The 11,022-nt window shown below is 33.2% G+C and overlaps 1 protein-coding gene across 3 annotated transcripts in view; it reads left to right on the forward strand.

The window, feature by feature from the left end:
* Nucleotides 1–9,183, forward strand: part of DCUN1D1 (defective in cullin neddylation 1 domain containing 1) — a 30,467-nt gene extending 21,284 nt beyond the window's left edge. For all 3 annotated transcript variants that reach the window (XM_070372908.1, XM_070372905.1, XM_070372912.1), the window contains exons 5-7: nt 4,662–4,744; nt 4,994–5,090; nt 6,388–9,183. In XM_070372908.1, the coding sequence (XP_070229009.1) occupies nt 4,662–4,744; nt 4,994–5,090; nt 6,388–6,467 (260 nt within the window). In that variant the 3' untranslated portion in view covers nt 6,468–9,183. The remainder of the gene's footprint in view (nt 1–4,661; nt 4,745–4,993; nt 5,091–6,387) is intronic.
* Nucleotides 9,184–11,022: the final 1,839 nt, after the last annotated feature.

Raw genomic sequence — 11,022 nt, forward strand, 5'->3', positions numbered from 1 at the left:
GATTTAAGATGCTAAACTACTACATTAAACCACTTTTGTCTAGCTGAACTGTTCTCTCTGTCATTCAGACATTTCTGACTAAAGGGCAGCTTTTCTTTTTTTTTAATGTCTGCGCTGTGCAGCTTATGGGATTTTAGTTTCCTAATCAGGGACTGAACCCAGGGCCCAGACAGACAGAGTGCTGGGTCCTAGCCAGAGGGCCACCAGGGAAGTCCCTGAAGGGCAGGCAGTTTTTCATAGGCTTGTGGCAATTGACATTTTATTCCTGTAAAATTTAATCTTCTGTGTTTCAGCTCCTAATAAAAATTTATTAATATTTGAGTATTCCTGTTTCATCCAAAAACATTTATTGACTGCTTACTCTGAGAGCATGGAGTTAGGAGCATCTTTGTCTGTCTGGGTGAGTTTGCAAAGTCTTCACAAAGATTATAATATTTGATCCTTGAAGAATGAATATATTATTTCAAAACCAAAAGGAAAAGAAGCTATCTTGAATGTGGAAAGATTAGCAAGTTCAATTTCTTGGAGGTGAGAGACAGAGCACCTTTGAGAAACTGCAAGTGAGTCCATTTGACTAGAATTGTAGATTTTATCTGAAGGCAGTGGGAAACATTGCAGATTTTTTAGAAGTTAATAGATTTTATTTCTTGAATTGCTTTAGATTTACAGCAAAATTGAGCAGAAGATACAGAGATTTCCCAGTTATCCTATTCTCCCACACATACATACCTTTTCCCATTATCAAATCCCCACCAGAGAGGTATGTTTGTTACAGTTGTACCTACATTGACACATCATTATCATCCAAACTTTAATTTTACAGTAGGGTTCACTCTTTTTCTTTCTAAAAATTTTATTGAAATATAGTTGATTTACATGTTGTGTTTCAGGTGTACAGCGAAGTGATTCAGATATATATGTGTGTGTGTTTATACACATACACCTTTTTTCATTATAGGTTATTATAAGATATTGAATATATTTCCCTGTGCTATACACTAGGTCCTCATTGGTTCTCTACTCCATGTATAATAGTGTGTATATTTTAATCCCGAACTCCTAATTTATTCCTACCCTAGGGTTCACTCTTGGTATTGTATGTTCTATGAATTTGGACAAATGTATAAGGACATGTATCTACCATTATAACATCATACAGAAAAGTTTCATTCTTCCTGAAATAATTCTATGCTCTTCCATTCATCCTTTCCTCCCGCCTAACTGCTGGCAACCACCGATCTTTTTTCTATCTCCAAAGTTTTGCCTTTTTTAGTTGGAATCATACAGTGTGCAGCCTTTGCACATTGCCTTCTTTCACTTAATAGCATTATTATGAATTTGTTTTCTTCCATATCTTTTTGTGGTTTGATAGCACATTTCATTTTAGCACCAAACAATTTTCCTTCATCTGGATGTACCACAGTTTATATGTGTGCCTACTAAAGGATATGTTGGTTGCCTCCAAGTTTTGGCAGTTATGAATAAGCTTCTGTAAACATTCATGTACAGGGTTTTGTGTGGATACAAGTTTTCAGTTCATTTGGGAAAATACTAGGAATGTGATTGCTGGATCATATGGTAAGCGTATGTTTTGTAAGAAACTGTCAAACTATTCCAAAGTGGCTGTACTATTTTGCATTCTCACCAGCAGTGACTGAGAGTTCCTTTTGCTTCATATCCTCGCCAGCATTTGATATCGTCAGTGTTTTGGATTTTGAGCATTCCAAAACGTGTGTAGTGGTGTCTCGTTGTTTTAATCATTGAAGACTTTTAACATGGAAGTGAAACCAAATTTGTGTGCCTGCAAGGTCCATCTGAAAGCAGTGTGGTCCTTTAAAAGGAATAGAGGCAGAACTATAGGAAGAGAAATTGCTTATGAAGCTAGAAACAAAAAGGACCCTGGCATAGGCCCTGAAAGTGGGAATGGAGAAGAGAGAGAGATTTAGAAGGTACTTAGAAGCCAAAATGAGAAAGCTTTGTTTGAAATTGTGATGAGGAAGTTAGTATTAACCCCCATTTGGGGGTGTTTGGAGATGTGCAAGTGGTATTTTTGGTATTGTTATAATGACAGGGTTTCTTTCAGAATTAGGGGGCTGCTCAAGGACCTGCAGTGCATAGGACTGTTCCTTACAGTGAAAAATGGCGTTTCACTGAGAAACACTGTAGAGTGATAACATTCATTGAAAGAGAAGGAAATGGTAGATCTGTAGAAAGAGTTGAGTTTGAGTCCTATTGAATTTGAGTTGTTTGTGGATATCCAGTTGAAGATACCCTTAGGCAGTTAGATGTAAGAATCAAGAATATATAGAGAGAAGTTTCAGATTTTAGGACTTGTTAGAGATGGTTGAGCATACAACTTGAAAGAAGGTAAAGGTTTGAAAAATATGAGAGAAGTAGAAGTGGTTATTACTGACATTCAGTGCTACAGAATATCAACATTTAATGGATGAAGGAAGGAAGAGGAGAAGTAAAAGAAAATAAAGCCAGAAAGGACAGAGGAAAATCAGTAGAGTAATACTGTTAAAGCTAAAAGAAGCGACAGTTCCATCCCAGAGATGTGCTCAATTTTGTCAAATATGGCAGAGAGCCCAGTAAATTAAGGACATTAAGGTTTATTTGGCAACCAGAAGGGCTTGGTGACCCTTTAGAGATTACTTTCAGTGGGGTGAGTGACGAAGGTGGACACTAGTTTATAGAATTAAAGTGTCTGAGGGGTAAAGAAATTGGACAATGAATGTAGATTACAAAAAGTTCTCTTCTTTTACAACCTGAGGCATTTATAATTGTCTCAGGGTTTACAATTACTTGAATATTTCATTGTTTCTCATTATTATTTTCTAAAAAGGAAAAACGCTAACACAGTAATAAGCTTAGTTTTCATAAATTTAATGCATTTGAAGTGAAGAAGGATATCATTAAGCATGCTAATAACAGCAAATCCTACTAGACAGGCTAATGGCAGCAATTTTACTGCACGTTATCTTTCTGCTTTGATTGGTATGCTCTATGTTTGATTGGTAAGGAAAATAATAAAAGTAAAGAACCTGGAAGGAGTATTTGGTGTAGAGCATTAAAGATTGCAAAGATTAAAAAGGATTTGTGATTAGGGACTGATGTCCTGTTTCTAGTTCTCATAAAACATGGGGATCTGAACTTGACTTTCAGACATGTTTTCGTGAGCACATTAAAAATAAAAGCAGAAGACTCCATGCACTGTTTCAAGATAATTTGTGAAGGGAAGGAGAAAGAGGGTAGCTAGTAAGGGGATGGAGAAATAGAAGAAAGAAAGTTTTTTTTAAAGATAGTTGATAACTTGAGTATGTTCCTTTGTGGAGGGGGAAGCCAGAAGACAGGGCAAAGTTGAGGATACAAGGAGAGAAGAAAACTAATCTGTAAACTAAAAGGCAGGATGGCATATTGGATCCAGAGTAATGGTGTTAGGGGCTTAACCTTGGATAGGAGAAAAGAAGAGGCACCTTTTCCATTGAGTTTGAGGGAAGACATAACGATGGATTTGGAGGTGAGTGCATATTTGTAACTAGAACCGTAGGAAGCTTGTTCATTCCCCAGTTTCCGAATGCCTGCTGTGTATTTCAGTGCTAGTTCGGGGATATGTAGTCCCTGTCCTTGAAGAGCGTAGGATCTAGTGAAGATGGGAGATTTTTTGCCTTATGTCCTGTTATGTTTTTCTTTCAGGTAGGATGTGAGCCTGTTTTTGGAGTCTTAGTCTCTCATGATTCTTCAGATTCTTCAGAGTAGTTTGGAGATCATATCAAAAAGAACTTTTAAGTTACTTGGAATGGAATTTTTCCTGACCTGGAAATGTAAATTTACTCATAAAAGCTTGATATAACTACTTTTCTATAACTTGATATAACTACTAGTTCTTCTTTTAAGACAGATACATATTTTGTCATGCAGTAATACTGCTTCTTTACTCTTCTCTGCTCCAGTTAAATAGTCATTTATATCCTCTTCATCAAACTTTTAAAAAGACAGACTTAGTTTATTATTAATTTAAAATTTTTAATCAGTATTCTTAATGGTCTCCTTGCGGTCAGGATCAGTGAGCCAACAACTTGGAATGTAAGATTAATTAGGATTATGGATAGCAACTCATTGCGTTACAGCTTATACATGTACATTGGTGATTTTCATCTTGGGGCAGTTTTGCATCCCAGGGGATCTTTGGCAATATGTGGAGATGTTTTTGGTTGTCACCACTGGGGATAGGAAACTGCTACTGGCATCTAGTGGGTAGAGGCCAGGGATGCTGCTAATGCTGTAATGCATAAGACAGCCTCCCGCAACAAAAATGATCTGGTCCAAAATGTCAAAAGGGCTGAGGTCTGGTATACATTAACATTTCAATACTTATGACATAATCAAACATGCTTACCTACATTATCTCATTTAAACTTCAGAAACCCCTAATGAGGTAAGTGATACCCTTCTTGCCCTGAAGAAACCACGCATTGGTGATGGAAGCAGGATATAAAGCTTGGACTTAAATCTATAGGAAATTTTTATTATGTAAGTATTCAGGACACAAGGCTTTTTTTTTTTTTTTAATTAAGGCTATCTTTGTCTTACTTGGTGTTTTTTTTCAGGGACAAATATTCCTGGCATTTGAAGTACATAATTTATTTTTAATATTACAGATCTAGAAATGGCCATTGCCTACTGGAATTTAGTGCTTAATGGAAGATTTAAATTCTTAGACTTATGGAATAAATTTTTGTTGGTAAGTTCATGTTTTCTGCGGTTTGGTGTTTTCTAAATTTTTGCTTTGTTTGAAGATAAATTAACATTTTAAAGGATGCCTAACTCATTTCAGAGCATGTATTGGACGTAGAATGAGAAATTTGATTTCCAGAATTTTATTACATAGGTTGTTTTGAATTCTTGTATTCAGCATCTTCTGGACTGTTTTTTTTGAAACCCTATTTTAGTGAATTGGATGCTTCTTGTTATTTTTTTTTTTCCTTAATAGGAACATCATAAACGATCAATACCAAAAGATACTTGGAATCTTCTTTTAGACTTCAGTACAATGATTGCAGATGACATGTCTAATTATGATGAAGAAGGTAATGAATATTTTGCTCTACCAATTCTTTAAAAATATCTTTAATCATACACCCTGGAACTTCTTGTCTACTTCTGTTTTTCTTAGGTTTCTCTTTTCTGAGCTTTTATTTGTGCTCTTCTGAATGTAGAAAATGCCTTCATCCTCTTTTACCAATCTGTATTATTTCCTTAAATACCAACTCTGTATTCATGTTTTCCAGAAAGGCATGAGTGATTTTCATTCATGTTTTAGATTTTCAGTCTACTTTAGGAACTTACTCTTTTCTTAATGTACTTTTATAGTGCCTATATATATAATATATATTTTTATTGTCTGTTTTGTCTGTGAGCTTGATTGTAAACTCCTTGAGTTTTGTGACTTAGGCCACATGGAAATGGGACTTTATTTTCCTACTGTAGCACTATTGGCATTAAGTAATATTCACTGATTGAATAGTTTTCTGCTGTTTCTTCATGTATTTAGAAAGGTAACTGCCATCCACTACCAGGATATTTTTGTTTTCTGGAACTGGTAGTAGTTTACATTGATCTCTTCACACGTACTTACCTGCTTCCCCTTGAGAATTAGCAAGATGTATTTTGATATTTTTGAATAGACAGTATTTTTTGAAAAATCTTTAGTAACGTTGGTCTCCTTAAAAGTGTCCTGAACTATTTAACCTAACCACAGATAATGTTATTTCCTTATCTTTGTTTTCATTGTCATGTATTGTTTTCTTTAAGAATTGAGAAATGACTAATAATTGATGATTGTGCTTTCTGTTACGCCTTATCAAAAGTGGAGACCTTGCTGATTTGGAAGTTGCCATAGAAGCATGTATAGAGCATGCATATATATAATTTAAAATCCTTTAGTAATTTATTATCATGAAATAGGTTAGTGTCTGATCCTTGCTTTTAATTTCCTTTGTAAGATTGCCCTAAAATGCAGAAAAAGGTTAACTCCAACTTAATATGCTTTCAGCACTGGCAGTGTGTCATCATATCAAGGCTGGATTTGACCAGATTACTTCAGTGGCCTTCAGAAAACCATATATTACTGATTACCAAGAGTGTTATTTTTTATCATTCAGAGAATGATCAAGTGTTGGAGTAATAGAAAAGAGAAAATGCAAGGAATATTCTAGGTTGAAACGTTAAAGAACTAGAAATTTGGAGGTCTTATCAGTGTGGATATTTATAATGATATGCTTTAACAATTGTAGGGAAGATATTTAAGAAAAAATAAGGATTCTGCTAAATACTAGCCTTATTTCTGCTTTTGTTTCTTTCCTTTCTCACATATCCCCCCCACAGGAGCATGGCCTGTTCTTATTGATGACTTTGTGGAATTTGCACGCCCTCAAATTGCTGGGACAAAAAGTACAACAGTGTAGCACTGAAGGAACCTTCTAGAATGTACATAGTCTGTACAATAAATACAACGGAAAATTGCACAGTCAATTTCTGCTGGCTGGACTGAACTGAAGATCAATCCTCATAATTCAGACTGAGGGTTGAGACAAAACTTTAAGGATACATCTTGGACCATATCGTATTTCATTCTTCTAATGGTGGTTTGGGCTTGTCTTCTAGTCTGGGCCGCTCTAAACATTTATTATTCCAACATTGTGGATTTCATCTTATATCTGTGGACCATCCTAGTTTATTCTCCCATAAGTCTTAGAAGCTTTATGGTGATTATTTTGAAGTTTCCATTCTTGCATAAAGCACAATGCTGTCTTCATCAGAAAACAAGTTTGGCATAAGAATTAAACATATGAACGTCACAGTTTATAAAAACTTCTTAAATATATGCTTTGGGCTAGTTGCAAAGACTATGCTGATAGCACTTCCAGTGAGAGTGATATATTTAAGTGTACCGGATCTGGAATGGTGTTTTGGTATGGGGGGATTTTTTTTTTTTTTCTGGCAAATTACATGTATTGTTAATGTGAGTAGAGTATCTGATGAAAAAAGTCAAAATAACCAACGTGAAAAAATTTTAGGATAATTTGGTGTGCCTACCCAAAATTTTATTGTGTTTTAGACCCTCGATTTCAAAAGGTTCCACAGAACTAGTCTGCACTTATCTTACCCATGTTTATATATAGTTGTCTTACAGGGGCTTTTATTTAGAAAAACATCTGCATAATGTTAGATTCTACTCCCGTCTACATTATGCACCTCATAATTGGATTTCATTATGATTTTGAAATGCTTATATGCCTGTTAAGTAAGTTAAACTATTTAATTTGTTTGAATGTTTTAGATTGCTACATAATACAATATTCTAAATTTAGGCATGAGGGTTTATTTTTGTTTTTTTTTGTTTTGTCAGCACACTATGGAACACAAATGAAATTCTCTTAATTTATAAGAAGAAGTAGGAATTAAATTTTGAAAATGGTTGTAATGAGCCATGAAGTTCAATTCTTATAGGTACTGCTCTTTCAGACAAATAGTCCATTTTTGATGACTTCTTATTTTGTTGAAATTGTTTTAACTGCTAATCACTGTGGTTGCCAAATACTTGAGGAGCAAGGATTTTCAAGCAAGCATGCACTTGATGCAAAATACAAATCTGGCTTCTATTTTCATAAATTATTTAGTTTCTACTATGTTTTATTTCACTCAGATTAGCTCAGTTTTCACATCAAAGCAGAACTGTATCTTGTATCTATTTTTTTTTTATTACAAGACCTGTGAACTGCTTTCATGCTGAAAATGCTCATTTCTCTGTTCACTTCTTGACATGTGAAGAAGGGTTTATTGCTTTTTTAAACATTTCTTTAAGGCTGGTTGAAAAAATGTAAAACTTCAGAGACTGGATGACTGGTTTTTAGCAGGAGTAGATTTTGCTTGGTGTATCCAGGCACTCTGTAAGGTCTAATGTTGAAATTATCAAAGGAATGTACTTCAGAAAAGCAGTACATTATAATGTAGATGCGGAAATGATTTTAAGAAATGGATATATTAAAACTACTTTTTATTTACATGATTTTGAAATTGACTAGAAAGCTCTTCCCATAGATATTAATATTCTAATCATAACTTTAATTCAAAAATATGATTCTATCAAAAGAAAATTTTGACAGTTTTATTCAGGTTACTGGAATTGGTTATTTAAAAAAAAAAGAAAAAAGAAGAATCCTGCTGCTTTCAGTATTTCCTGATTTCGTATTTGTAAATATTAAGAGGAACTTCAATTATGAAATATTTTAAAAAGATATATATATATATATATATGTACTATTTTGTTTCCTGTCTTAAAGATTTTGAGTTACGGTATTGTTTTTGAATTGATTAATTAATTCCAGTATGCTGTGTTTTGAAATGAGATCCGATTAGCTTTTTTTCCCCAATAGAACTTGTTTTTCATATAAGTCTGATATTGGTTCGTGGCCTAGTGCCTTGGGTTTTACAGACTTTTCCTTTTAAATGCAAGACCTTTTCAACAAAATAGTGTTTGTCATCAGTTTGGTACTAAACATTTATAATTACTGTGTAATTATAAACAAAACAATACATAAAGCTTTGAATATAATTATGTAGCATAAAAGTTAAGGTTGTTAACTCTATGATGGCATCTTAGAATTAAACAATACTATTACTAGGGCCTGAAAGAGAAGACTGATTTAATGTGGTGTGATTTTTCTGAGGATAAATGTCTGGTTACGTAGGGAATATTTTGTACTAAGAATGCTTACACATAATGGCCATGTGTGTGTGAGTGTGTGTGAAAGAGTGAGATTGACAGGTTGAAAGGGACACACATGCTCACACACACACAACTTGAATTGCTTTAATTAATTAGTGTTTCAGTCTTCATTTTGGTTAACTCCCCATGCTGATTCTTTTGTTTTAAACTGAACCACAGGTACAGTTTCCTTTTTGCCAAATGTCAAAACAGGTACACATTTTAAAATGTAATGCTTTTTAAATAGTAAAGTGTATAAAATTAGAAGTGCCCACATATAAAAATACTTGAGATCAAGGTTATCTTTAGTGACTATCATCTGCATATCTCTGTAAGTTCAATTGTGTTTCTTACATCCCTGTCATATTACCAACAGAGGCAATAAAAGCTTCAGTGAAATTGCCATGACTAAATCTTTTCACATATTATTTCAGTGTAATACTTTTAAAGACTAAAATATACCGGAAAACTTTTCTAGAAAGGATAATTATTAATGGAAAGAGCATTGTAATGGCAAGTTTTTGGGAGAAAAGACATGCCAAGTCTTGTTTACTATATTTGAAATGTTTACAACTATACTGGGCTGCTTTATTTAACAGTACTGTAGTTGTGTAATATGGCTTTGTAAGTATATGTTCTTCATTAGACTTTTAAAAAGTTTTAATGAGTGAAAGAGAGTTAATAAAATAACATGGGAAATCTTTTATATAATACCCTTACTGGGAAATTCTTATTTAAGCAAGGTATACTATTTTTTTTTCCTCAGAAAGATTTAAGTGAATGAAGTGTTCATCTATTTTTTATTTGATGATAATCAAGAGGTTTGAGTAGTTGTAGACAGTTTAACGTGCACTTTGCTTAGATTTTTTTTAAAACATGTTACTATGAAGACTACGTATTGTAAACCTTCTGTAACTTTTACATATGAATGACAGAAGAAAGTTAAACCTAATGAAAGAATTTTGGAATAAAGGAAAGTGGTGCTGGGGAAATTTATTATAGTTCACAAAGTATGCCTTTGTAAACCTGAATCAACTTTCAGCAAGAATTAATTTATGGAGTTCTAAATGTTAAATTGTATATATTTAATAGAAAATACTTATTTGACACCTCAGCAGTTTTCTTTAAATGTTACTTTATACTTTTAACAACATGATTTATATTGCATACATAGATGTTTTGATAAGATTTTATCAAATTTGATAATGTAATGATAAAATGTTTTTAAAATGTGAACTATTTAACATTTATCTTAATAACTGAGCACACAATACCGGATTGTGATTTCTACATAATGTGATAATTAGGGTTCAAATTATGGTTCATCATTTAATTGATTATAAACAAGTATATTTCTGAACTCTACTTGCCTCCATTTTTACAATCATATAGCAATAATTTCTATTTTTATTTTATAGAAATGTGGTGAAGTTATGATACCTTTACCTTTGATTTCACAAGGGGAAGTGGTTTATATTTTATAGTTTTACATTTGAAAATTCCTAATAGTACAAATCCCCTTTTCCAGGTTTACCCTTACTCTTTGTCGCCATTTTGGTTGAATATTTGTTTGATTTGTATTTGATTCTGGAGGCGGATAGTTCTGTTTTTTTTTTTTTTTTAAACTCAATACAGTTACATAAATGGTTTTACCAGAGCATTCTTGCTATCTATTTTCTTTACTGCCTGTTGGGTAATTGGCATTTCTTGCTGACAAATTCATTTATTTGACAACTTTCTTTTGTGTTAATGTGGCTTTTGACTTCTCTTTCATCTTTAATCTGCCATAAATAAGGAAATTATGACTTTAAAAAAGTGCACAGCTGTTGTAGTAGATGGAATTCCTAAAAAGTAATGTCTTTATGGAGTTTTAAAGACAGATACTTGGTGAATCATTTTATGTTTTAAAAATTGAGTTTCTAAAACTTTTTTCTAATCTAAGTATATCCAAGTTTTTCTTAAAAGTATTGCTTATTTATATTCACCTTATCTTTTCTGTTTGTGCTGTGCAGAAATCAGTATAGCTTATAACTTTTAAAGCATTGTTTTTCAAGAAACGCCTTGAGGCTGCTGTATTTCATGAGGTCGGAAGCTTTCTACTTTATCTCTTGTATCTTATTGGCATTGCATATGAGATTTGGTCTGGGGAAAAATGCTTGGTTAAAAAGGTGTTTTTCTGTTTTTAATAACTGGCTTAGAGGGAACATTTTACAGTGGAATAGGAAGAGATAGAGTCAGATTGAAATTAAAGC

This window comes from Bos mutus, chromosome 1 (genome assembly GCF_027580195.1).
Source record: "Bos mutus isolate GX-2022 chromosome 1, NWIPB_WYAK_1.1, whole genome shotgun sequence".
NCBI classification, from domain to species: Eukaryota; Metazoa; Chordata; class Mammalia; order Artiodactyla; family Bovidae; genus Bos; species Bos mutus.